The 23,699-nt window shown below is 42.5% G+C and overlaps 1 protein-coding gene across 2 annotated transcripts in view; it reads left to right on the top strand.

Moving 5' to 3' along the window:
- cpamd8 (C3 and PZP like alpha-2-macroglobulin domain containing 8) overlaps positions 1-23,580 on the top strand; it is a 42,157-nt gene extending 18,577 nt beyond the window's left edge. For both annotated transcript variants that reach the window (XM_032527016.1, XM_032527015.1), the window contains 20 exons: positions 415-483; positions 570-726; positions 875-1,051; positions 3,450-3,531; positions 7,137-7,293; positions 7,476-7,550; positions 9,528-9,693; positions 10,251-10,337; positions 10,517-10,653; positions 10,920-11,075; positions 11,900-11,962; positions 13,560-13,816; positions 13,915-14,002; positions 16,558-16,632; positions 17,040-17,145; positions 17,851-17,961; positions 18,043-18,255; positions 19,571-19,645; positions 21,980-22,181; positions 22,517-23,580. In XM_032527016.1, coding sequence (XP_032382907.1) covers positions 415-483; positions 570-726; positions 875-1,051; positions 3,450-3,531; positions 7,137-7,293; positions 7,476-7,550; positions 9,528-9,693; positions 10,251-10,337; positions 10,517-10,653; positions 10,920-11,075; positions 11,900-11,962; positions 13,560-13,816; positions 13,915-14,002; positions 16,558-16,632; positions 17,040-17,145; positions 17,851-17,961; positions 18,043-18,255; positions 19,571-19,645; positions 21,980-22,181; position 22,517 — 2,454 coding nt within the window. In that variant the 3' untranslated portion in view covers positions 22,518-23,580. The remainder of the gene's footprint in view (positions 1-414; positions 484-569; positions 727-874; positions 1,052-3,449; positions 3,532-7,136; positions 7,294-7,475; positions 7,551-9,527; positions 9,694-10,250; positions 10,338-10,516; positions 10,654-10,919; positions 11,076-11,899; positions 11,963-13,559; positions 13,817-13,914; positions 14,003-16,557; positions 16,633-17,039; positions 17,146-17,850; positions 17,962-18,042; positions 18,256-19,570; positions 19,646-21,979; positions 22,182-22,516) is intronic.
- Positions 23,581-23,699: the final 119 nt, after the last annotated feature.

Here is a 23,699-nt window from a genome sequence, read left to right as displayed (position 1 = left end):
CCAGCATCAGTTGCACCATTCACCAATGGCAGCAGATAACATCCTGCGTATTACAGCCCAATAGGTTTAATTTGTTGTCTTGGGAACAAGGGCGTTTTGGGTTGAACAAGCTATGGGGCTCAGTCTTGCATGCTCTTTAGTTTAATGTGATTATGCAATGAAACTCTAGTACCAGGGAGGAAATGGGCTGTACATGGGTCTGTTTGTATGTTTGTGTGTGGGAGGTGAGTGAATCACACTGGCAACACTTGTCAGAAGGACATTATTAGTGCTCGGTATGAGGGAGTCCAAAAAAGCCCCAGTTGCTTTTTGAAGTAGATTCACTAATTTTCCATGTTTTCTTGTTTACTATCTATTTGTGAACTATTCTATTTAAAGTGTTTGCCTTCAGCCGGTCTGCATTATTCTCTCCAGGTGGGCCATGGTTTACATCCATCCAATGAATCAGTGATCCTCCAGTGGGCAGGCCAATTCCCTGGACAGGTTTGACTCTTTCATGGCATTTATGTACGAGTTGCAGAAATGTATCTTTCCAGATCATTTAAAAAATCCTTTGTTTGTCCATCCAGGTCCGTCACATAGGCTTCTCAACAGGCTGGGGCTCAGTTGGGGAGTTTAAGATCTGGAGGAAGGAAGATTCTGATGAGAACCACAATGAGGCCTTCACTCTGGGGGTCCCTCACAACATGGTACCTGGATCTGAGAGGGCCACGGCATTTATGATTGGTAAACTTTTTTTTATGTGTGCATGCATATACATAATATTGTGTCTAAGAAACATTTACTTATGTATTACTTGCATTATGCTACATCCTTAAAGCCTTAGCTTAGGCCCGTAAAGCTTACCCGTGTTATATGTGTGTACCTGTATCAGGGGATGTGATGGGGCCAACTCTTAATAACCTGGACAAGTTGTTGCGGCTGCCCTTTGGATGTGGGGAGCAGAACATGATCCACTTTGCCCCCAACGTCTTTGTTCTCAAGTATCTGCAGAAGACCAGACAGCTCAGCCCTGAGGTTGAGAAGGAAGCAACTGACTACCTGTTGCAAGGTAAAGAAACTGCAACCCATTCATATCCTGGTTTTCATGACATGTTGCACCCTTACTCTAGACTGGGTAAACCCCGCCCACTCTGCCAGCGATTTGATTTCGCCCTGCAGCTCGGTCTGGAAACCTGCACGTTTAATTCTCCTGCTTCAGTTCACAATTTTGCGGGAACCAATCACCAACTGACTCATCTACCTGGCGCGCTATTGGTGGGTATAACACCATGACGATAGAGATGCGACCAAGCAGCTTTACATTCAACATAGCGGCAACCAAACGCCACCAAAGTGCAGTCACTTGTTGATGCCGCTGTCGCTTCTATGTTACCCGAAACTTTGGTCTGATTGGTTGAAGGAATATCCAATTGCGTACAGAGTCATTTGAACTATGCCTGTTGGTCATGCCTCTTGTGCAGAGAAAATACAGAGCAGACTCCCAAGACCAAAGCTCAACCTCAAATCTATTGAGCTTGGCTTGGTCTGGTGAAAGCCAGGCTACCCTTAGACCAGGCTCAAAGATGAGCTTTTAGCTAAGCTTAAAAAAAACCTCTCTTTTGCTCTCTTAACCTCTTATCATAAGACATTTTACATGTTTGTGTCAGGGAAATTTTTAGTTTTGTACACTTTAATAATGATTTCTTGTCATTTTGATCTGTCTCATATACTCTCTGTAATTTGGTTTGGACAAGATGTCCAGCAAACTGTTTAAAATGTAAAGATATGAATTACATGCGGAGTCTCCGGAATACCAGGAGCTCTTACTTCATAAAAACTTGTTATCTTGTACTACTACTTTTGAATAACCTAAATCAGTGATCCAATTTTTGACACTGATAACCTGTTTTATGGTTATTTTGAAAAACGTTGATATTTCTCTTTGTTTTTGCCCTTCGTTTACATGCAAACGGAGAATTCGCCTCTGAAAACGTTTTTTTTCTAAAAACTTCGGCCAGAGTAGAGATTTTTGAAAACTTCGGTTGCATGTTTGCTTATAAACTGAGACAAACGGAGGTTTAGGCAGCCAACGTCACAGTTTGCGCCAGAACTTGCACCTACGCCAAAAGTGCCAGCTATGTTTACATTTTAATTTGGCTATTTTCAGGATTCCGATTGGCTAACGTGGCCTTGAGCTTCTCGTTACACTGCCACCTACAGGTTTGGCATGCTGTTCACGGCATATGTAAATGTGTAAACAATCACTTTTCTGACAACTGACAGGTGTGCACAATGTTATTTTTCAAAATGGAGAGGTTGAAATGTCCATTTATGAAAATAGCCAGCCATGTATAAATTTAGTCTGAGATGAAGGATTGTCTTTGGTACTACATAATCCTCCTTTCTGGGCCACTGACATGTGTACCCAAAGAAGTGCTGCAATTCCCAAATCCTGCTGACCTACCTCCAATAGCTAGCAGCTGTTTAAGCAGAGGAAACAAAAGCGTCACTTAAGCTCTCAGAGTTTGCCGTGAATGTCAACAAGTCAAATCCCTTCTGGCCCGATTTTGTCCAAAGTGACCAAATGCTGAGCGGAAGGAATGTTTTCCAATTCCATTGTTGGAAAGTTGAATACTGTTGTTGGGTTTTCTGGAAACTATTGGAGCGAAATTTACCTTGGATAATAGATGTTGTTTATGGAGCTGTGGATTTTCTGGACAGAAGAACCCTGACCTGGCTGGCACTGAAATACTTTGGATCATGGATCGGAACATGAGGCTGGATGTTGAGTTACCCGGACCAATCTTTTCTCCACCTCCTCTGTTTTCTTCACACAAAGACTCACTCACCTTTAGTAACGCTCTCTAGATCTTTTCTAGCATGCTATATCAGAGACTGGCCATCCTGCAGATGGATGTAGACAAGTTGTGACTTGGAGGAATTGTTAAGGAGCCTTAGGATCTGTGTGTTTTGCATTAAATTCAACTGCTGGATTGTATAAGAACAAACGTACTATAATTTACTTATTAATCAAATGTTGTTGGATTTTTTTGGGCACTGCATAAAAATAACAAATGAATGGTCAAAGACCATTTCAAGGTCAGGATAATGCTGAAGTTGTGCTTTGCACCACCTGTAAAATACAGCCCAGACTTCAGCCGTACCTCTTTGCTTCCCATTTCCTGCCTGAACTTCAAAGATGACATGATGAAAGCAGACCCGCTATTTAACCTTTTTAAAGATAGGCAGGGTGTTGGCTGGTATTGAATCCTATAAAATACTTAGCAGTACGATCCTTTTTTTCCAAAGCATCTTCAGTGATTGATAAAGAAACTGTTCAGTTGGAGTTGAATGGCTGATTGGCTCTGCGTAGCCTGAAAGAATATGTAAACAGGTTTGGTAAATTGTCTGTAATTTTGAGGAACTACCCTTGCTTAAAGCCTTCTCCCATTCTTATTGTTATTCAGGCTACCAGAGACAACTGACCTACAAACGTCAGGGTGGATCCTACAGTGCCTTTGGAGAAAGGGATTCCTCTGGCAGCATGTGGTAAGTCTTTGTAGGTGTAGCTGTTGAAATTTACTCAGCTCATACCAGCCAAACTATTCTTAGCTGTAGCCACATTTTTCAACTTTAACTGGGACATAGGTTGCTGGGCAAAGCAATTAAGTTTTTATCAGCATCTCGGTACGCTGTGCTCAAATTAATCTATTCCTGTTGATATATTTAAATCACTGGTTAGTTTTTCCTCTGAGTGTTTATTTCAGCTTTACGCTCCCTGGAGGCGGGCAGGCAGGTAGAACCATCTCATGATATTCATAAAACTGAAATCAATGCTCTTAATGGGAAGCTCCACTGCTTGCATTTTGAGGCCCACGCACAATGTGCATACCTCTGGTTGATTTATGAGCTAAGGTGGGTATTATGATGTTTAATAGAGCTAGCGCTGTGAAACAGCAGGTTACATAAACGACAGAGAATCATAAACAAACTGCATAATTGGATCCCTGAGGTAGGCAAAGCTGTCAAGATTTATTTGCAGTTAATCAGGGTTCATATCCGTGGCACTAAGTGGACCCATGCTGCTTTGGCCCCGCAGACGAGCTCTTAATGCCACTATTGGAGACATCGTTATGAGTTGTCTGGGGCCACTTCACCAAATGGCTCTCTACCTTTTTTGACATGACCAAGGAAATAGAAGCAGCGCATGCCTCTTAATAACTCACTACTGGGGTGTAATTGGTAACATTGCATACACTGCTATGGAAACCTTGAACTCTTCCTGTGATGACTGTGAGAGGGTGAGAGGATATGAGGATGTAACAAGCTGTGGTTTGGAGTTTTCCTTGGCGTCGAGGGCTACAAGTGTGGGTTGTGGTGGACACAATTTAGATGGTGAACCTTCAGTAAACCTGCATCAGGCACTTTATGAATCCATCAACAACCTGTTTGCATCCAAAACAAGCCCAGCTTTTGTGCTAGTTCCAGAGTTCATGAGTAGAGCAGTCCATTTACTGCCTGCTTAAAAGCACTCGTAATGCAGTGTTAATGTATTCCAGCTTGTAAAAAATGTATCGGAGGGGAAATTGACAGGATCTAATGAAAAGATTGAACATAATGACACAGGCTGGTAGTAATAGTGTAGTGTGCAGCACTGGCTATCTCTGATGCCAAGGCTGTTAACACTGCACAGAGTGGGCTGAAAGTTTGCTGACTTCATGTAGCAGAAGCAGGGAGACACTGGCAAGGAATGATGGGGCTGATAGTGTATGTTTTAACCCCCTGGCTCCTTTTCATTGTGAGCTGAAAGAGAACAACCTGCTGTTTTGCAAATACAGAAATGTAGACCAACAGATTTTCGTTGGATGGGGTTTTTTATTGCCATACTTTGACTAGATTAACTAGATTAATTCCCTAACCACTGACCCCAGCTGTAGCCCTTTAAAATGAACCTTCATTTTAACCTTAATCTTGAGGTATAAAATGTTTGTTTCCATCTTCTACCACTATCACAATAGATACAACATCCCAGCCCCCATTCTCAATGTAAAGCCTCATCCTCAACATTCTCACAAACCTAGTGAAAAATTAAAATTTCTAAGAAAGCATGCCCATAAGTTTCCATTTTGTTCTTCTATTTTAACTAATATAGATGAAGTTGCAGCTAAACAAAAAAAGGCTTTTAACCAAAGTTTTGACAAGTGTGCTCTCTCCTTATGTAATTATTTTGAAGAGTGGGGCAGTTCTTTTTTTCCTTTTCTTTGACAGCCTCAGTCCTTGGCTCTACATGTTGAGGCTGGCATGGCATTTGTGTCTGCCCAAAGACTGAGCTGACAGCGTTCATGATGTTGTGGGGCTGAATACCAGAGATTGAAAGAACTGATATCAGCAGCAGTATTAACCCTACCTATATATTTATATATATACAGATGTAATCTATTTCCTGTCTTGTGCCTAACTGGCATGCCAGTGTTTCTTAATTTCTTTAGTTATAGCTGGGCTACAAAGTCATTGTACAGCTGTGTTTTTCTAAGAAAAATAAAGCCATGTATAGTCTATATGTATGGTCACCAAATATTAAGTAATGTAGGCAAGCAAAGCTAGTATCCACAGACAGCAAAAGTAATCCTTAGAGACAAAAATAATGGTGAGATTGAATCAGCCACAGGCAGACATTCACTAAACATTTTACTAGTGTCTTGATTTCATTTCCCAGTTTGGTTGCAATTGTAGCAGCAGTAGCACCTATGGCCTCAAGGCAGCTATCCCTAACCTGAGTCCCTAATGGGGTAATCCAGTTAAATTAATAGACCTCTAAATACTTTCCAAAACAACGCACCAGCAATGTCTCAATAGTTGATGGCAAAACCCCTAAACAGGAGTGCGGAACATTCTTCCAAGTCCAACTCATAACATACCCCTTTAAGCTTGTCGACCTCTGCATTTTCATGGAGCACACCCATTTATTGTCTCCTCTTGACCTTCTGCTCCACCCTTTGAAGTATGGAGCTGGATGAGGGTAGCTCAGAGAGGGAATTTAAAAGTTGAAAAACAGGAGAAAGAATAAGGAAGAGAAATTGGGAGAGGGTGACCCCAGCCAAGGGCCGAGTGGTGGAAGTGAGCATGTTTAGTGCTTCCTCCCTTCCACAAACTAAATCATATTTACACTCTCCAGTACCTTTCCCTGGGGCCCGACATTTAAAGCCAGTGACACAATATTACTTAACATTATAAAAATTCCAACAGGCTTGCGGCTTCATCCCTAGTTTTGTCTCCAGGGAGGAATAACATCCACGTTCCAGCCAGGGAAGATTTAGTGTTGTGCTTTATGAGAGCAAAGTTGTTTTTTTTCCTACCTCTCTCCCCTGGTGCGCTTTCTTGGATTCGGCTCTCACTTACCAATACCAGAAACAAGAGCATGACCTGTTTGTTTGTTCATTTTCATCTTGTTTTTCTTTCTTTTTACGGCAAGCAGCTTGCCTCATCCTATAAGTCAGTTGTGGTCAAGGGTGTTGTAATGGAATGTCTTGCTGTCACCGAGGAGTTGTTGGCCAAAGACTGCAGCTTTCGTCCACTACCGGGAGGTCTGTTGTTATTGGATGATTGTGTGTTTATTATCTCAGCCGTGTCCCCCAGGGCTGACCTCGGCCTTTCTCTGTGGTTCCCCCTGGTCCTTCTCCACCGTGGCCCACTAAAACCACGGCTCATAAACTTCCAGTTGGTATCAGGCCAGCCAGATACACAACCTTCGTCCCTGTGATCCGTGTTTGTATAAGTTGCGGAATGCTTTTGGGGAAATTTCAACATACATGCAGAAAGATACTTGATTTCACATTCTCAAGAAAGCAGCTGCTGCATCCTGTAGTGGTGATCAAACTGCGCCGCACCCACCTGCCACCCTCCTTGCTTCCTTTCTTTTTTACATTACCACCGGTCTGTCTTTACGTACAGTAAAAGTCCTTTTTTCCGTCTATCTTTAACAAAAACATCCCTCCATCTACAGTTTTCTTTATCAGCCCCCCTCCTCCCCTGTTGACAGATTGAAAGAGTGTGACTAGTTGGAAAAATCATCACTGTTGAAAAAGGGATTGATAGTTTTTTTCCACCCATCTCTTTCCTTCTCACCCCTCCACCTCCATCTCTTCTTCCCCTAGGTTGACAGCATTTGTGCTGAAGTCCTTTGCTCAGTCTCGGGGTTTTATCTTTATTGACCCCGAGGAGCTTCGTGCAGCTAAGTCCTGGCTCATCAAACATCAGCGGGATGATGGCTCCTTCCCCGCTATGGGACGCATCCTCAACAAAGACCTGCAGGTAGGTTTGTGTCTGGCTGGGGGTGGGGGTGGTGTTAAAAGCAGGAACAGCATGGGGCATTTTCAAACTTAGTGCCAACCCCATAGCTGCACCAGAATGTACACGGTTTAATGGAATGAATTATTGGATGAAATATTCTTTATTCTTCTGTGAGTTTTACTAATGGGTGATTTTGTCCACAGGGAGGGATCCATGGGAAGATCTCACTTACAGCTTATGTGGTAGCAGCTCTCTTGGAGACAGGGATAACCATAGAGGTAAGCAGCCCAGCAAGATAGCATTTTAACTGCAGTCTGTGCCACTCCAAACAGTGTTTAATGTGACGGTACTTTAAAAAGCCCAGTAAAAAAGTCCACTTTGCCGGATCTGTCACCTACAGCAATGCAGTGGTGAAAAAATGTTGTGAAAAAAATTTATGATGTCAGCAGGTTAAAAGGAGCAAGTATTTTAATCAGTCCCACTTTAACCCCTCAGTCTTGTAGCCCATCCTATCAGTCCACTGTGAAGTACAGGTCTTGTGTGGACGAATCGCTGCATTCCTTAAATTTGTGAAGATGGATGTTCTGGCAGTCAGCCTTCTCATATTTGTTATGCCCCAGTGCTGCTAATCTAATATCCAATCACGTTTTGGACTACATCAAAAGATTCATGCTGACGTGCAGAGACAATTAAGTTCTGTGAAAGACAACTAATTGCATTCCTCCCTGTCTCCTTTTCCCCTTGTTTGGCGTGATTTTTCTTGACTCTCTCATTTATGGTCCTCTAACATTGGCAGCATGTGTGCTGTTCAATCATTAAAAGACATGGGGAAAAGAAGCGTTACATAACATATAGAAAAGTACCGCACACCAAGGGGTGTAGTAAGGTGCTGATCACTGGAACTATACTTGAAAGTAAGAAAAAAAGTGTTGCACACTCTAGCTCCATATGCATTTCTCTATTTAATTTAGATGACATTTCAGCCCTCAGGCCTTCCTTTAAAATGAACAATCACTCATCAAAAGGAAGTGTTGCATGCAATTCTGTTGAAATCCTCCTCAGCATGTTTTGTGTACTCTGGTAATACTAAGTCCTCTAAAGCTCTGATCGTTTTTGCCTTTGCTCTCCATTTGTCCACATAGTTGACTCTTTATTTAGCATTTCCGCTCCCTGGCTTCCCTCAATCCATCTGTCTCTCCCCCATTCCCTCTGCTATATATCCCAAAGGGCCTTTTCCGAGAGTCTGTCCTTTTACAACTGATAAAAACACATCAAAGCAGAACCTTCAACCCCCCTTCCAATTTCACTTAATTAAAAGATGACTGCTGCAATTACAGTGAGTGGCTCTGGAGGCCTATCATCTCAGGGATGAGAGGGGAGGGATCTGCATGAGATGAAAGTCAACTCTCAACTTTTTAATGGCTAAAATCAATAACTGCAACTGAGTAGAGGAGGCGGTTGTGAGTTTGGACAGGGCAGCCTCCAATCTCTCTCTCTCTCTCTCTCTCTCTCTCTCTCTCTCTCTCTCTCTCTCTCTCTCTCTCTCTCTCTGTGTGCGCGTGCGTGTTCTAGGGCTACACAATATATCGTTTTTCTGATAACTGCCACAAATAACACATCGCAAAAGACTGCGAAAGACACTCCGAGATTTTTTGTTCAATTTGTTTAATAAAAGAATGATTTCCTTTCATTTGTTTTAAATTCAACAAGCAATTTGTTGAATTTTAGCAAAATATTAAATGCAACAGGAATGCAGAACTGAATACACTTTAATATCCGTTCATTTATCAAGCAAGTATTGTTATTGCAATATTCAACAACGGTACTGCACGTTTTCCTCATATCATGTTGCCCTTTACAACTTCACAAATAGAACAAAATATGTTGATACATTTTTTGATTAGTGAAATGTCTTTTGGAGACACAAAACCTCTATTCACAATGTCCTGTTTTATCAGCTGGGAGTCACGCTTGTATTTCACTCGTGTCTCACATTACACCACACTCAAAATGAATAATTAAATTAAGAAACCTATGCGGTTATTATGTATTTATGTATTTTGGAATCTCCATAATAAAGCAAACTGTATCTTAAGTATAAGTACCCCTATTTCTGAACAATACTTCAAGTACAACATTTTGACTGACACATTTTCAGCTTTCAACAGCAGGTTATCACCAGTTGGAGAAAAGATTTGCTTGCAAATATGCCACTGGTTAGTCATGTTCATTTGTGTTTGTCTTGTCTGGCCCAGGAAGAGAAGGTGGCAGTCACTAAAGCCAAGGATTTCCTCGAGAGCAACACCTATTCTGCAGATGACCCATACACCACGGCCCTGTCTGCTTATGCCTTGGCTTTGCTACGCAGCGCTTACGCCCCGCTGGCCCTGCGCCGCCTCAACCACATGGCCATCACACAAGGTACTGCCACACTCATCACTGTGAGAAACACAGCCAGCAACAGAGCTTAGCAACCAGCACAGCACATGTTGAATGAAAGTGTTCTGTTACAATAAGACTAATGTACCATAATAAAAAAGCACAGTGAGAATAGATTGAAATGTAGAGATATGTATCTCTTTACAACAGCACTAAACTATTGCATGTTTACAGTCAAAGCCTCCTGAAATGAGGCTGCTGCAGTTTGAGTGGAAGAAACGACTGTAAAAAGAAGCGGTTGAGCAGAAGTTTACTCCACTCCACCCTACCCCCTCTGTTTCTTATCACACTGTTGGTTTCCTTCAGCCATTTCCCTTTCTTCCTCTTGATTAGAACTTTCTGCACGTTTTGGCAGATTCGACAGGGTTTAGCGGAACACAAAAATGTTCTTTCTTTATCAAAATAATTTGTATTCCCCACATACAATAAAGACACAGGCTGCATAGTTACTGAAAGATTCAGACAATAAGGATATTGATACAGTGAGTCATATGATACAGGATGCCATCCCTGCGCTCTCACTTTGTTTGTCTTTGTAGACGGACTCACCCACTGGAGTCTGACTGGCAGCACTATGACAGATGAGGACACTTTCATGGGTTTCAGCGATGGCCTTTCTCAATCAGGTATACTTGTAGAACTATATTTAATTCAATATTAGCTACCTATTGGAAATATAGTAGGAGACAGGGCAGGACTGTGAATTACATTAGCTGTGCCTGCTTCCTGTATCCTATTGACCAACCACATGGCTCTGACATTGTCTGATTCCTCAAATAAGAGTCTAATTCTCGTTTGTTCCCAGTGGTGTCAGCAGAGGTGGAGATGACAGCCTACGGTCTTCTGACTTACACCCTCCTTGGGGATGTGGCTTCAGCCCTGCCTGTGGTCAAATGGCTCTCCCAGCAGAGGAATGCCTTGGGTGGCTTCTCCTCCACACAGGTAGCCCTGCTACTCTGGCTTCTATTGTCTTTCTGTTCAGCCACTTGTCGCAGCATCACCCTATGATCTAATAAAATTAAACAGTTGTTCTACGTGCAGTTTGAAAATAGAATTAATAATCAAAGAAGTGGAACAGAAATAACACAGTCTTTGTGTGTGTCTTCAGTAAAACCGATGTCAATAAGCTATTGCAGCTAAAGATAAAATAAGATTTATTGATGCCAAAACTCAAGTGTAAAGTAGATGTCTTTAAACCCATTGTGCAGGACACGTGTGTAGCTCTGCAGGCTCTGTCAGAGTATGCCATCCTGTCCTATGTGGGAGGGGTCAATCTCACAATCTCACTGGCCTCCACCAACCTCGACTTCCAGGAGACCTTTGAACTCAACAGGGACAACCAGAAACTCCTTCAGAGTGCCAAGGTAACCACATCCATGGAAACAGTGAATAATAGAAAGGATTCCTTTAAGGCAGGCATGCTCCTCAGTGTTTTTGTGTGCAGATGAGGCCCGACTATGAATTTGCTATGCTGCTGCCTTTAGATTGTTTGTCCAGGTTGACGGCACTTTATCAACATTAGTCGTAAACTCCATTAATGATTGTCAGCACTTCAGAGGTGGCGTTTCCCTCAAGAGAAACCCCAGCACTTTAATGCAATGCAAAAACCTTTCCCTCTTTATAATAGTGATTGATGAGCAACTATGCACCAGAGCCCACACTCTGGCATTAAACATTAATCTCTGTTTCTATGTCCGGCTGTTTATTAGCCAGGACCTTTTCACACTGCCAAACCAAACCAGGCTTAACTGGACTGGATTTCCCAGAAGCACCTTGTTGGTCTGTTGATTTTATAGCTGTTTTTCCATTGGCTTGTTTGCCCACACATTACTTGCTTGACAGCGTGGGCGCTCACCACCTTGGCCTGGGCACTGTGTGTGTGTGTGTGTGTGTGTGTGTGTCTGTCTGTGTGTGTGTGTGTGTGTGTGTGTGTGTGTGTGTGTGTGTGTGTGTTTCAGGTGAAAGTGCAGTGCATTCTCTCTGCTGGGCATGTTCCTCTGCTGTGATTAGTGGTGTCAGCTTAATTGGGGGCAATTAAGGCCTGCTGGTTAGTAGCCAGGGAACCACTAGTGGCAGATCACAGGCCCACAGCATTCATTCACATGATAAATGACTCATTCACCTCTCCCTGCCCCCTCTGACTCTTTGTTTCTCTCTCCCTCTCTCTCTCTCACTCTCTCTTTCCCAGATTCCCAGTATCCCCACAGGCCTTTTTGTCAGCGCTAAAGGAGAGGGCTGCTGTCTCATGCAGGTACTGTACACATTTGCAGTCTTGAACATTGTCAAAAAGGGAACTTTTATGCAATGCTTTCTTCATCGAGCAACAAGAATCTGCCGGGACAGAAGGGTCAGTCGTTCCATAATTCCCAAATTCCTCCCTTTTAAATTGGAGTAACCTGTTGTTAGAGTTTAGCCAGTTGTTTTGGACTGTGTATTCCTGTGGTCCCCTGGACAGGATGCTGTTTACTTCCTACCTTGTTACAGATGAAGAAAAACCTCTTTCAAAAAGAAGTTCTTCTAGTCCTTCTTTTTGCTGCATGATATTGTGTCCTTTCTTCTTATCGCCCATGCTTAAAGGTCTGTTTGCTTTAAAACCAAACAAGGCATAAATGGAAAAGCACAAGTGATAAAAGATGTTTACAAAACTGTTTTCGGAAACCTGAATTTAACATATGACTTACTTTGACTCTGTATGTTTTGCTCTGCTGTGTAGTGTCTGAATCTCGGCAGGTTTCTCACACACCCACACACGCGCATACACACACATTTTCTTTCTTTGTACCTCTCTCCTTCTCTACTTTCTCTCCATCCACACCTCTCTGTGCGTCAACACACCCCTCTGACAGCCCCTCAGGCCAGCAGCACCTGGGCTCTAATGAAATACAAGAGCGGGGCAATCAAAGAGACCCGCCTGTGTGTTTGTTTGTAGACATACTGTATATGATGAGTATGTGTCTTGTGCCTCTGGATTAGTACTTAGTAGCTTTGCAGACTGAATGGTTTATTCAGAATGTGTACAGTTCTGGAAATAATAATCTTCTGTTAAAATAAAAAGAGCGTCAAAGCGGTGAGTTGTCCTCAGGCTGAAATAGTGTTCTACTGAAAGCATGTCTTGTGTCCACTGAATATGATTTGTGGTTTATGCTTTAAAGTGCTGCCGACGTCTTTTCAGGGCCAGAGGTCTTAAATATTTTAACTCTTAAGTAGTTTGTTTGCATTGGATGATGCCAAAAAGTATTCATTTTGATACTTAATACAAAAATGTTTTTGTTTCACAAATAGCTTCCTCAAACCAAACATTTGCCAAACAAATGAAAACCTGTTTTGAAAGCAGACATTATGACAAATTATCAGCTGATTTGACATACAGTTTGTCTCTATATCCGGATTGCTCAAGGCATTTGTTTGTTATAGGTCATATCCTCATGTGAAAAAGTAAAGCTGCACCCAAAATATGGTTGGGAATTGAGTGTGCTAGCTCAAGACCTAATGCCCTAATCACAAAGGGAAATATTAACTTAAGAAGACTGAATCTACAGTCATACTAGTGGCTATGTAAGGCTATATTTAGGGCCCCTCTGGACACCATGAATATTTGTACCAAATTTCATGGCAGTCAATCATTGTTAAGACATTTCACTAAAAGCCAAAATGATAAACCCGCTGGTGGTGGTGAAGAAAAGTCAGGAAATCAGCTAGGTTAGTACCCTTCAACCTCTGGGGAAAAAGCCTGGACGTCTTTTTTCCTTACAATCCAGTTAGTCTGCTCTGTCTGAGCATTTAAAGTCTTATTAAAATGGATATTCTTTTTAAATACTGCTCTCCTACCGCTCTCTGTGTGTCTGTAGATTGATGTGTCTTACAACCTACCTGACCCAGTATCCAAGCCCGCCTTCCAGCTCAAGGTGGACCTGAAAGAGCCTTTTCAGGAACGACACCTGCAGCCCCCCTCCTCATCTTCCCGTCATCCTTCCTCACGCTCCCGGAGTCGTGCTGATAACCGCTCTGAGCTTAATCGGAAGCGGCGGGCACCTATCGATGATGACGACCCAGCTGCCCACCAGGACAAAATGGACTTCCATATCTCCTTAGAAGTCTGTGCCAGGTAACACATACACACACACACAACATAGAAGTAAATAAGTTGGCCTCAAGTTCTTCTTCTACCCTCCATTTTCATCCTGATCCCGACTCTCTATGCAGGTGGCTCCATTCAGGATCGTCCAACATGGCTGTCATAGAAGTTCCTATGATTTCCGGTTTCCAAGCAGATGTCGAAAGTCTAGAGAGGGTACGTAATCACGTTAATACACGTGTGCACACTTTGCCAAAAGTTTAGAGATTGCACATCAACTTAAACATACAGAGACCCATGGACACCCAATGGCTAATGTCATAGTGGCTAACAGATTGCTAGACAGGCAGAGCAAGTAGTCAGGTTAAGTGCCCAAACTGAAATACAGGTGGAAAGAGAGACAGATGTGTCCACATCTGGAGGCCATTTGACAAAAGAAACAGTATGTCATGGAATTCATCCGACTCCTTTGCAAACCCCAGGCTCACGTGTGTACACACACACACACACACACACACACACACACACACACACACACACACACACACACACACACACACACACACACACACACACACAGGATGCATCCCTGACTGTAGTTGCATAAACAAACACACATAGACTTTGGATGTGTGGTGGAGTAAGAAGTAATTGTGAAGTGAATACCTGATCTCCATTGTTGTAAGAAGTTGGACAGAACAGCTCCTGAAGACTTCCTTTAAATGGCCCCTCCCCTCTAAAGTGCTGTGTCGTCATGTGTTCATATGTGTCATAGGCAAGGGAAAGATCATTGAGTTGAGGGTTGTTTTATGTTTTTTTTTAAGGTATGATAAGAGAAAGACCAGCTGGCTCAGACCCCGTAGAGTTACAATGTCTCAGGTCAGAGGCCATCGGGCCTCTCTTGGGCCACAAGTCCAAACACACACACGCACACACACACACACACACACACACACACACACACAGTACCTACCTCTTTGGGCCTTGTGAGGTACATACTATATAGTAAAGTTTACAAAGAACAGAGGGAAAAGACAGATATGTTATAAACAGAGGTCTAGATTAAAGATGTAGCATACGTAGAATGGATGGGTGATTTGAGGAATGGTTCTACTGAGCGACAGAAAGCGATAATTCATTTTAAGGGCTGGATCCAGGTCAGTTCCCAAGGCACCCATCAAAAGGCTGTCCCTCATTAGACAGTTATAGGGCCTTAGTCTGCAGGTTTCCACCTTTAAAAGAGCCACCTCTCTAGCTACCTGGGGAGATGTTAAACACACACATATACTCCTGTGAGTGTGTCAGTTCAGACTGACCTGAGTTGTAGTGGCTAACAAGCTCAGTTTACACCCCTGCTGACCTCCCTTGGAGTTTTACTATTGCCTGCTCGACTGCCACTAACATTCCTCAATTTATGGTGGCCAGCTAGGCTTCTACAGTCATGTCTAGTTGTTTTCATGGAAGCTAGTCATGAATGATTAGTCTGGTGACTGACTTGGAGCTACTGCAGCCATGAGCTCTTATCACCCAATATAATGAGCTTTGTTTAACGACCCAGAACCCAATGTGGATATAACATTTGTGCTATGGGAGTTAATTGGCAATGTTTAGTTGCTAGATAGACAAACAATGCTTTTGTAAAGTGTGTGTGTGTGTGTGTGTGTGTGTGTGTGTGTGTGTGTGTGTGTGTGTGTGTGTGTGGTGTCTGTGTGTGTGTGTGTGTCTGTGTGTGTGTGTGTGTGTGTGTGGTGTGTGGTGTGTTGTGTGTGTGTGTGTGTGTGTGTGTGTGTGTGTCGGTGGCGCCAGCTCAGGCTGAGCACCTCATAAACCCCTGCTGTCCAAGGGCTGCCACCTTTTGACAGAATGAAAAATCTCTGCTGGGTCAACATACTCAAATTTGCCATAAACAGCTTCCCCATTATTCATTCATAACATCATATTTACTAGATGTGGTCATACATGCACGTCTGACCCAATTATACTTTTGTACACAAGGTTTGCAAAATACCAGAATCTCTGTAAGCACTGATCAGGCGACCCCAGAGAAAAGCTAGCCTTGTCTTGGACTTATTGAACACACTGATTCTCACCGTCTTCAGTTCCGTAAAGTCAGTAAGTTCATTCTCTTACGTTTAGTCTAGTCCTTATAAGGTTAATACCTGACCTGTCACCTATTTGCAACATTTAAAACATGATGATTGCTTCTGTGGCTTTCAAACACTACTTTGGTCAATCCAGGGTTTTTGTTATATGTTTGAGTCAGTAAATAATTAACACTGGTTAACATGAGACGGAGCTGTCCAGCCCACTGTGGTGCTGACTGCTATTTATGCCCATTTCCATGTCCATGACCACTAGTTGTTAGAATCAAATGTCCAGCTGGCTTCACTACGAGCCATGTGCTCTTTGTCCATTTATGTGGCTTTTGTACTATTATCCGTATCAGCGATAGCTTTTACTTTATCACGATGGAAATACTTTATAAGGGAGATATACTATGTTTGGTTCATTTTTAATAGATTATTATGAATTCATGGTGCCTTAAAGGAGATGTTGGCATGTTATATGTTAAGAGGGTTTACATCACTAGGTTTCCACAGGGCAATGCTAGAAACTACTGAGTGGAATCACAGAAGTTTTTACTATAGTTCTTCACCAAGGACATACAAAGACACATGCACACATACCCTACAAAATTGTAGGACTAAACCAGTTGAGTCCAGTTAAGTTGTGTTTTTTGTGGCCTGATTTTCTTGTGTCTTACTCAACAGCTTCTGATGGACAAGCGCGTGGGTCTGAAGAGATATGAGCTGAATGGGAGAAAAGTGTTGTTCTACTTTGATGAGGTGAGTTCAGTCCTTATTTGTCCATGATGTGTCCATCAGGGCTCATTTCAGGGAACACTATCTGTGTGGAGATGGTGGATGAGGAGAGGGTTACTCACCAGTCTTTGCACAGGGTTGTGTGTGGGTGTGGGTGTGTGTGTCTGTGTGGGTGTGTGTGTGTGGGTGTGTTCTATAGTGCATATTTTGTATTATTGTCACTCAAACTCGTCTTTTTAGAACTGTTTTTAATGTTTGACTAATGTGCTTGGATTTCAAGTGTGTGGATTTATTTGTCTTTGAGTATTGTAAAAACGCATTATATATATATATATATATATATATATATATATATATATATATATATAATGCATTTTTTTATTTGCGTTTGCACTTTTTGTAAATATTTCTTCTATGTCACCCCTTCTTAGATCCCCAGCCAGTGTATGACATGTGTGGCCTTTCAAGCTGTCCGGGAATACATTGTGGGCAAGACAGCACCTGTTTCGGTCAAGATCTATGACTACTACGAACCAGGTGTGCTTCTGATGAATATTTTAAGTACTGCTCTTTAAAGAGTTATAGAGCAAGTAACCTGTCTAACTCACCATGATTTATGAAGTAGCTTCTTTTTTGTGTAAAAATTGGATTTTATTTTTTTAGTTTAAAGGTCCCATGGCATGAAAATGTCACTTTATGAGGTTTTTTAACATTAAAATGAGTTTCGCCAAGCCTGCCTATGCTCCCCCAGTGGTTAGAAATGGTGATAGGTGTAAACCGAGGCCTGGATATCCTGCTCTTTCTTTGAGAAAATGAAAGCTCAAATGGGCCGATCTGGAATCTTGCTCCTTATGAGGTCATAAGGGGCAAAGTTACCTCCCCTTTCTCTGCTTTGCCCACCCAGAGAATTTGGCCCACTCATGAGAGTTGGTCAAGGCCACACCCCCAGCCTCCACCTTGCCCCCCCCTCTCTCCTCCTCAAAAGCTACAGACTCAGAAATGGCACATACTAAGGAAAGCTCATTGTGGGACTGGCTGTAGTGGCTGTAATTCTGCACCAAGGCTGAATTTTGGGAAAGAGACTTCAGATAAGGTATTAGACGACCACTATGGTCTATATAAAAGCAACCCAAGACAACCGTGTCATGGGACCTTTAAGACCCAGTTATGGGGAGCGTCATCATTGTTTTTGTGCATGTGGATGTATGAACGTGCTGGTGTGGGTCTGTGCTTGTCATACAGCCTTTGAGGCCACCCGGTTCTACAACGTTAGCGAGAGCAGTCCGCTAGCACGGGAGCTGTGTGATGGACCGACTTGCAATGAGGTGGAAAGTTCAACCAACCAGTGGATCGGTGAGACTCATAATACGCTCCTAATGATTCACAGACACTGCACTTACGTCAGTCTCTTTAAAACACATTTTATGTCTGCAGGTTTTGTGCAGGCGAACCAGTGCAACAATGTGTTCGGCTGTCTGGAGGAGGAGCAGTTTGAACGCTGTACTTGCTACAGGGACTGCGGTTACGACGGGGAGCCAGTTTGTGGGTCAGACGGCCAGCTGTACCAGAACCAGTGTCAGATGGAAGTGTTTGCCTGTCGAAACGGGACACGCATCAAGAAGGTTCCGCTGTCCCAGTGTCCTCACGGTAGGAACTCTCGCATCCCACATCACCTGGCCTCACCTGGACTTTGACCTTACTAGTCAGGTTCCACCATCACTGACGCTGCTGCTTGCACTACTATAACCTGGTTCAAGACCTCTGAATCTCCACCCACATCTCAGACCTGTTCAATGATTTAAACAGGTTTGCCGATGGGAGAAACAATTGAGTAATCAGAACTTAGTTGGCAGGATTAAGAAGTGTGTCATCTTCATACATAGTTAGCTAACTTCTTAGCTACATTTGTGTAAAGTACATAAACAAGTCTTAAATATAAATATCAGATTTATTTGATCAACGCGGAAAATGTTAAATGCTCCTAGCATCCAGTACAGCAGCTACTGATTAGTTACGGCAAAACAAGAAATTGGCTAACATGAACACGTCTGGCCGAGTAAATGAAGTGAAACAAAAATGTTACTAGATGCGGAAAAATAATAGAAAATTATATTTTGATTAAGTTTGTGTGTGTGCGTGCGTGCGCGGGCGTGCATGCATGCATGCATGCATGTGTCTGTTTGGTAGTACTCATGTCCATTGTGCACGCATCTGCATGTGCGTCTATTCAGACGCACTTGCGAGTGCATCTATTCTCATCGGTGTGTGCCATGATCTGAGCTGTAGAAACAGCTGTTCAGGTGTTGAGCTGATTACTGGATGAGTTTTCTGAGGAGAGCTCCCTGTTGATCCCCCCCCACCCCCACCCCCACCCTGTTTCGCTCTCTGCTGTATTACAGGGCTCTCTCCAAATGACAGAGTGCTTTTGTCCAGCCCTTTGAAATCCTTGTCACATTCCTTTCCAACGCACAGCCCAACAACAAAGGAGCCTTCATGTTGTGGAGCAGATTGGGAAAAGGCATAGACAAAACTTCGGTGGGAAAAGACCTCTGTTTGTGCCAAGTGGTTCATGCTGTAGTTCATCAAATGAATCATATTTTTGTTTAGAGCTCCCTGACCTTGTTTGTTTGTGTATGACTGCATGGGGGAGATTCATGCCACCATTTTCCTGTTTTGAAAAGGAAAAAGATACAATTTGTTTCCACACACCGTCCCTCTGGTCATGGTTTGGCCCCTGCTATTTTTGAAAAGATTTTAACGCAGGCCTCTGTTGAGACTGAGTGTACATCATTGTTTTGCCAAGAAGTGTTGCTCAGTGGGGTGGATAATGCTTCTGGGCAGTATTTAGATTATGCAACACTGAAACTGTGTTTAATTCATTACTAGGTTTTTTTAGTTTCCGAGGCAGCCACATAAATGTGAAAAATCTAACGTGTGTGTTTGTATGTGTTTGTATATCCAGTGGAGACCACGGTGGAAGACAGGCATCCAATAGCAAACCAGGAAACTGAGCAGCCCTCGGCGCCTGTACACACAGGTAACTTCAGCACCGCTTTGCATTACCTTTCATCTCACCTCTCTTGCTCTCCAACCTCCTCTCCATCTGCCTGCTTAAGTCCATCTGTACCCAGCAGCAGAGGCATGTCATACTGTATGTCGTTTTGCATACAGCATTTTTAGTTATTTGTTTTTAAATGTGGAAAATGAAATTTAGTTAACAAGGGCAGAAAGAAAAAGAGTGACAAAGAGATGAAAGGGTGTGCGGGAGTCTATAACAGAGAAAAGAATTGAGGGGAAGATAGTCTAAGAGGGATGAATGGGAGACAAGATGAAAGAAGAAAGGGGGGGAAGAGCAGGGTAGAAAGAGAGAAGGGATGAAAAGAAGTAGTAGAGGCAAGAAGATACGTAGGTGAGGTGTGTGGCAGCACATTCCCCTGCCACCACATCATGTCTACAATCGATGTCATAAATAGGTGGATAGGTTTCACACTGCAGGCTTGATTGTTGCTCTGCCATGAGCTTAGATCAGCCGCCACTTCCACAAAAGGCAGCCAGAGAATTCCTGTTAGGATGTTTGGCTGCATGTGGAAGGAGGATGTAGCTGTGTTACATTTGGCAACAAAAACATCAAAAGGCACTGCAGTCATTCACAAGTTGCAGAAGTGTGTGTGTGTGTGTGTGTGTGTGTGTGTGTGTGTGTGTGTGTGTGTGTGTGTGTGTGGTGTGTGTGTGTGTGTGTGGTGTGTGTGTGTGTGTGTGTGTGTGTGTGTGTGTGTGTGTGTGTGAGAGTGTGATGTGGCACAGCCTGCACTGACTTGTTTCCTAGCCGGTAGCTGCAGTTCACAAAGCTACTCTCAGTCAAAGGTCTCTGTAGTACAAAAGTGATCGCGTCACACTCACCACAGGAATGCACTCACACATACATATCAATATATCTATATGCACGTACACCTAGTGCATGCTCACACAAGCAAACACACACACATGCACACGCCTAGAATATGATAACCCTGTGGTGATTAGATTGAATAAGTACTGTAAAACACTGTCATTGTAAACCATTAGAATGTTGACGACATGCTAGCTAAGTGCACTGAGAGTGTAATAGGTGGAGGCAGGCTATGCCAAGGAACTGACAGTTTCCACTGGAACAGTGGAGGAAGCTCAAGCTCTGGAATTGGCTTCCCTGTGCGGACTTGTCTTATTAGTGAACTTGTACCAGAGGGCAACATACAGTATAACAGATACACAGACTTGCAGGCCTTATTTGAGATGACATTTTCTTTCATGTGCATGCGTTTTAATCACTTCAAATTTAAATATTTAAGAGTCAAATGTTTACGTTTTTCTGTGTGTGTGTGTGTGTGTGTGTGTGTGTGTGTGAATACTACATTTTAAGCAGGGAGGGACCCCTACTGTCTGTGCTGAGGTACTGCATCACATACACAGGATATAAATGTCCTGTGGAGTTTTCTTGTAAACAGACAAAAGTGTTGTGTTTACATTTAGTTTTAATCACCAGAATGCATTATGTACTTTCTCTCTCATAAAACATTGATATGGGGTTGAGATCAGGAGATGATGATGATGATGAAGGCTTCAAAGATGACAAGTCCAAGGATTTCAGATCATTTGCAGCTTTATTCAAACGGTGAACAAACTTTCATAACACAGTGAGACGCCTCTATACACACACAGATGTCTGTACACAAATGACCAATGAACATCAGAATAACTGCATTTCTTATAGTTGTCTTGTCCTGCACCGGTCAGTTGATCTATTTTTGCGAGACAGGGTTACCTTTGAAACGACTCCTTATTTGTGAGACGCTTCTACTAGTTTGACACATTCCAATCTATCCCTGCAACCTAGTGTCCATGTCATGCTGACTCTGCTCTGAAAGCTCCCTGTGAATGGTTAAATACATTTCAACACTTTCATGCATAAATACCAACCTATCAAACATTTGCACAGACTGTTTTTTCTTAAAAGTTTGACACCTTTCTAGGTTACATCCATGTATACTGCCTTCTTCTTCCCTACCACATTGCTAGATTTCTTTGAATGTTACTGTTGCTTGCACATCAGTGGAATATTATAAAACCATTGGCAGGAATCTGTACCGGATCACCCACAAGCATGGACGATGTTATGTGCGATGTATGTACGAGACCAGATAACACAGAGGCCCATATGCAACAACATTGCTCCATAAGCTTCTAGAGGGTCATAAACTCCACAGGGTACCTTTTAGGTCTCCATTACACCCAGTTATTTACTCTTTGGCAACTAAATGAAGTACTTCTTCTTTGTATATTAGATATTGTGATCATCCATTTTGTGTCTCTACCCCACCCCTGATCTGTCCAGGTGAAGAGGAGCAGGGGTCCATGGCAGAGGTGTCCTACTACTCCTATGAATACGACCAAGATGCTGAGCCTTTCCTTGCCGATGCCGAGGGAGGGGACCATTTTGACCTTCCTGAAGGTGGGGAGGATGTAGAGCAGAAGGTGCTCCTGCCAACCGATACCCAGCTACCCAAACTGGACACACAAAACATCCCTGAGCGATGGTAGGAGCGGCTCCCAACGATTTGTGTGTTGTTGTTTTTTTCCAGACTTTGGGTTCACTTTCTACTTTCAGACACGGATACATATGCATTTGGTGCTCTGTCAGGTATTTACAGCCACAGGCGCTACAGTGCCCATTTAAATTGCTAAATTGTTACGTCAGAAGTAGACTGTGATTTAATAGCTTTTATGCGTAATTACTTGCAGAAATGAAATGTTGTCACTGGTCACTCATGGTTTGTCACACATTATAGATTTATATTCAGTGACAGAAGTGTTAACAGGGTCTGAGATGATCTTATAATAAAAGTTTGTCTTGTTTTCTTGTCGTCCACAGAAACGCTCACAGAGTGAAGCCATACCCAACTCCAAATTGTACATTATTTGTGAATATGATAGTGAATGGAAAGAGAAGAGAGACTTGGGACATGTTCAGTCTGAAAGGAAGAGATGATGGAGTCTGGTGTGTGTGTGTGTGTGTGTGTGTGTGTGTGTGTGTGTGTGTGTGTGTGTGTGTGTGTGTGTGTGTGTGTGTGTGTGTGTGTGTGTGGTGGGGGGTGGGTGTGTGTGGTGACACAGGTATTAAGGTAGTGTCCTCCAGACTTTTATTTTTCTTCCTCCAGACTCCTGGTCACCAATAGACACCATAGCGTCTTTGTTATTCACTGTACTGCCTTTATAATCACTAGAAGAAATTAATCAAGTATTTATGTTTGTAATTACACCAGACTTTAAGCAAAATATTTTGTTATATTTTCTATCTGTGGTATTTATTTGTAGCTAGAGGTCATATCATTTTTTTTATTTTATTCTTTTTTGTCAATGCCCGGTACAGTCAACTTTCTGCCCTTGTGGTTCTTTGAGTTCAAACACAGATATGTTCTGGTCAAAGACTTTTTTTCTTCTTCTTTGATAGCAAGCTTTAACCCAATTATTGAAATGTTTGATGAAATTCCTGTGCTGGTATCCTGCTGGAAAAAGACATATGCTTACCATATGCTTTAAGGAAATATAAGCTCAGATGTTTCAATGGGCTTTTGCCTTTTCATTAGACAGCACAGTAGAGATTGACAGGAAACACAAAGACAGAGAAGCGGACTGACATGTAACAAAGGTCTCTGACCGTCTCAAACTGGTCCACCAGGACACACCAGTCGTACCAAGGCACCAACATCATCTACTCTCAAGTCACCTTTCACCTTACCTACCTTAAGATTTGATTGTACAGTTCATAAGCTATTTTTGTTTTTGTTACATTTTGATTTGTAAGCAATCAACTCAAAAATCAAGAATAACGTTTTTAATTTCTGTAAATGGACCAAATTTGATTAATTGAGCCCTTACTCATATCAAAATGTGTGCTTTTTAAAACAAATGAGAATAAAATTGTATACAATCCAAGCTTTTGGTTTTTGACGTAGCAGTTTTGATGTGGCGGTTGATGGGCAGACACTAGACTTGCTCATATGTCCAGTCATTAATTTGGTCAACTGGGTTTAAGTCATTAATTTCTGCACACT

Source organism: Etheostoma spectabile, chromosome 9 (genome assembly GCF_008692095.1).
Source record: "Etheostoma spectabile isolate EspeVRDwgs_2016 chromosome 9, UIUC_Espe_1.0, whole genome shotgun sequence".
NCBI classification, from domain to species: Eukaryota; Metazoa; Chordata; class Actinopteri; order Perciformes; family Percidae; genus Etheostoma; species Etheostoma spectabile.
Note: the sequence above shows the minus strand (reverse complement) of the source record. Positions and strands in the feature narration are given on the sequence as shown.